Below are 1,304 nucleotides of genomic sequence, written 5' to 3' on the forward strand. Positions count from 1 at the left end.
GGGCCTTTGATCTTCCCCTCGGGGCCCTCCAGCTCGATGTCGGGGACATCCACGTCCACTTTGGGTCCTTTCAACTCCACATCCGGCACTTTCACGTCACCTTCTATTTTTGGGGCAGACACGCCCACGTCTCCCTTCAGTTTGGGACCTTTCAGGTTCAAGTCGACATCAGGCAGGGAAAATTTCGGCGCCTTGATGTTCATCTCTGGCATCTTGAACTTGGGTCCCTTCCACTTCCCCTCGGGACCTTCAACATCCACGTCAGGAACGTCCACATCCACCTTCGGACCTTTAATGTTCACATCCGGACCTTTCAGGTCGCCCTCCAGCTTGGGGACAGAGACATCCACACCCCCCTTGACCTTGGGGCCTTTCAGGTGCAGGTCGATGTCGGGCATGGAGATCTTGGGGGCCTTGATGTTCATCTCGGGCATCTTGAACTTGGGGCCTTTGATCTTCCCCTCTGGGCACTCAATGTCCACACTCGGCATCTCAACGTCCACCTTGGGGCCGGACACATCCAGGTCTCCTTTTGGGAGGTTCACGTCCACCTCGGGGCCTTCTCCTTTCATCCCAAATTTGGGCATTTTGAACTTGGGCATCTTGAATTTCCCCTCTGGTCCATGAATGTCCACATCAGGTGCTTCAATGTCCACTTTGGGGCCCTTGATGTCCAGGTCAGGCCCCTTCAGGTCTCCTTCCAGTTTAGGGACCGAGACATCCACGTCTCCCTTCACTTTGGGGCCCTTCAGGTTCAGATCAAAGTCGGGCATGGAGATCTTGGGGGCCTTGATGTGCATCTCGGGCATCTTGAACTTGGGGCCTTTGATCTTCCCCTCGGGGCCCTCCAGCTCGATGTCGGGGACATCCACGTCCACTTTGGGTCCTTTCAACTCCACATCCGGCACTTTCACGTCACCTTCTATTTTTGGGGCAGACACGCCCACGTCTCCCTTCAGTTTGGGACCTTTCAGGTTCAAGTCGACATCAGGCAGGGAAAATTTCGGCGCCTTGATGTTCATCTCTGGCATCTTGAACTTGGGTCCCTTCCACTTCCCCTCGGGACCTTCAACATCCACGTCAGGAACGTCCACATCCACCTTCGGACCTTTAATGTTCACATCCGGACCTTTCAGGTCGCCCTCCAGCTTGGGGACAGAGACATCCACACCCCCCTTGACCTTGGGGCCTTTCAGGTGCAGGTCGATGTCGGGCATGGAGATCTTGGGGGCCTTGATGTTCATCTCGGGCATCTTGAACTTGGGGCCTTTGATCTTCCCCTCTGGGCACTCAATGTCCACACT

At 55.5% G+C, this 1,304-nt stretch overlaps 1 protein-coding gene across 1 annotated transcript in view; it reads right to left on the bottom strand.

Annotated features, from left to right (window-relative positions):
• Positions 1–5: 5 nt before the first annotated feature.
• LOC120511358 (neuroblast differentiation-associated protein AHNAK-like) overlaps positions 6–1,304 on the bottom strand; it is a gene marked incomplete at its 3' end in the record, with an annotated part of 11,034 nt that continues 9,735 nt past the window's right edge. Inside the window, exon 6 of the mRNA XM_039728239.1 lies at positions 6–1,295. Coding sequence (XP_039584173.1) covers positions 6–1,295 — 1,290 coding nt within the window. The remainder of the gene's footprint in view (positions 1,296–1,304) is intronic.

The sequence above is a fragment of the Passer montanus genome, unplaced genomic scaffold, assembly GCF_014805655.1.
Source record: "Passer montanus isolate IOZ18808 unplaced genomic scaffold, ASM1480565v1 scaffold641, whole genome shotgun sequence".
NCBI lineage: Eukaryota > Metazoa > Chordata > Aves > Passeriformes > Passeridae > Passer > Passer montanus.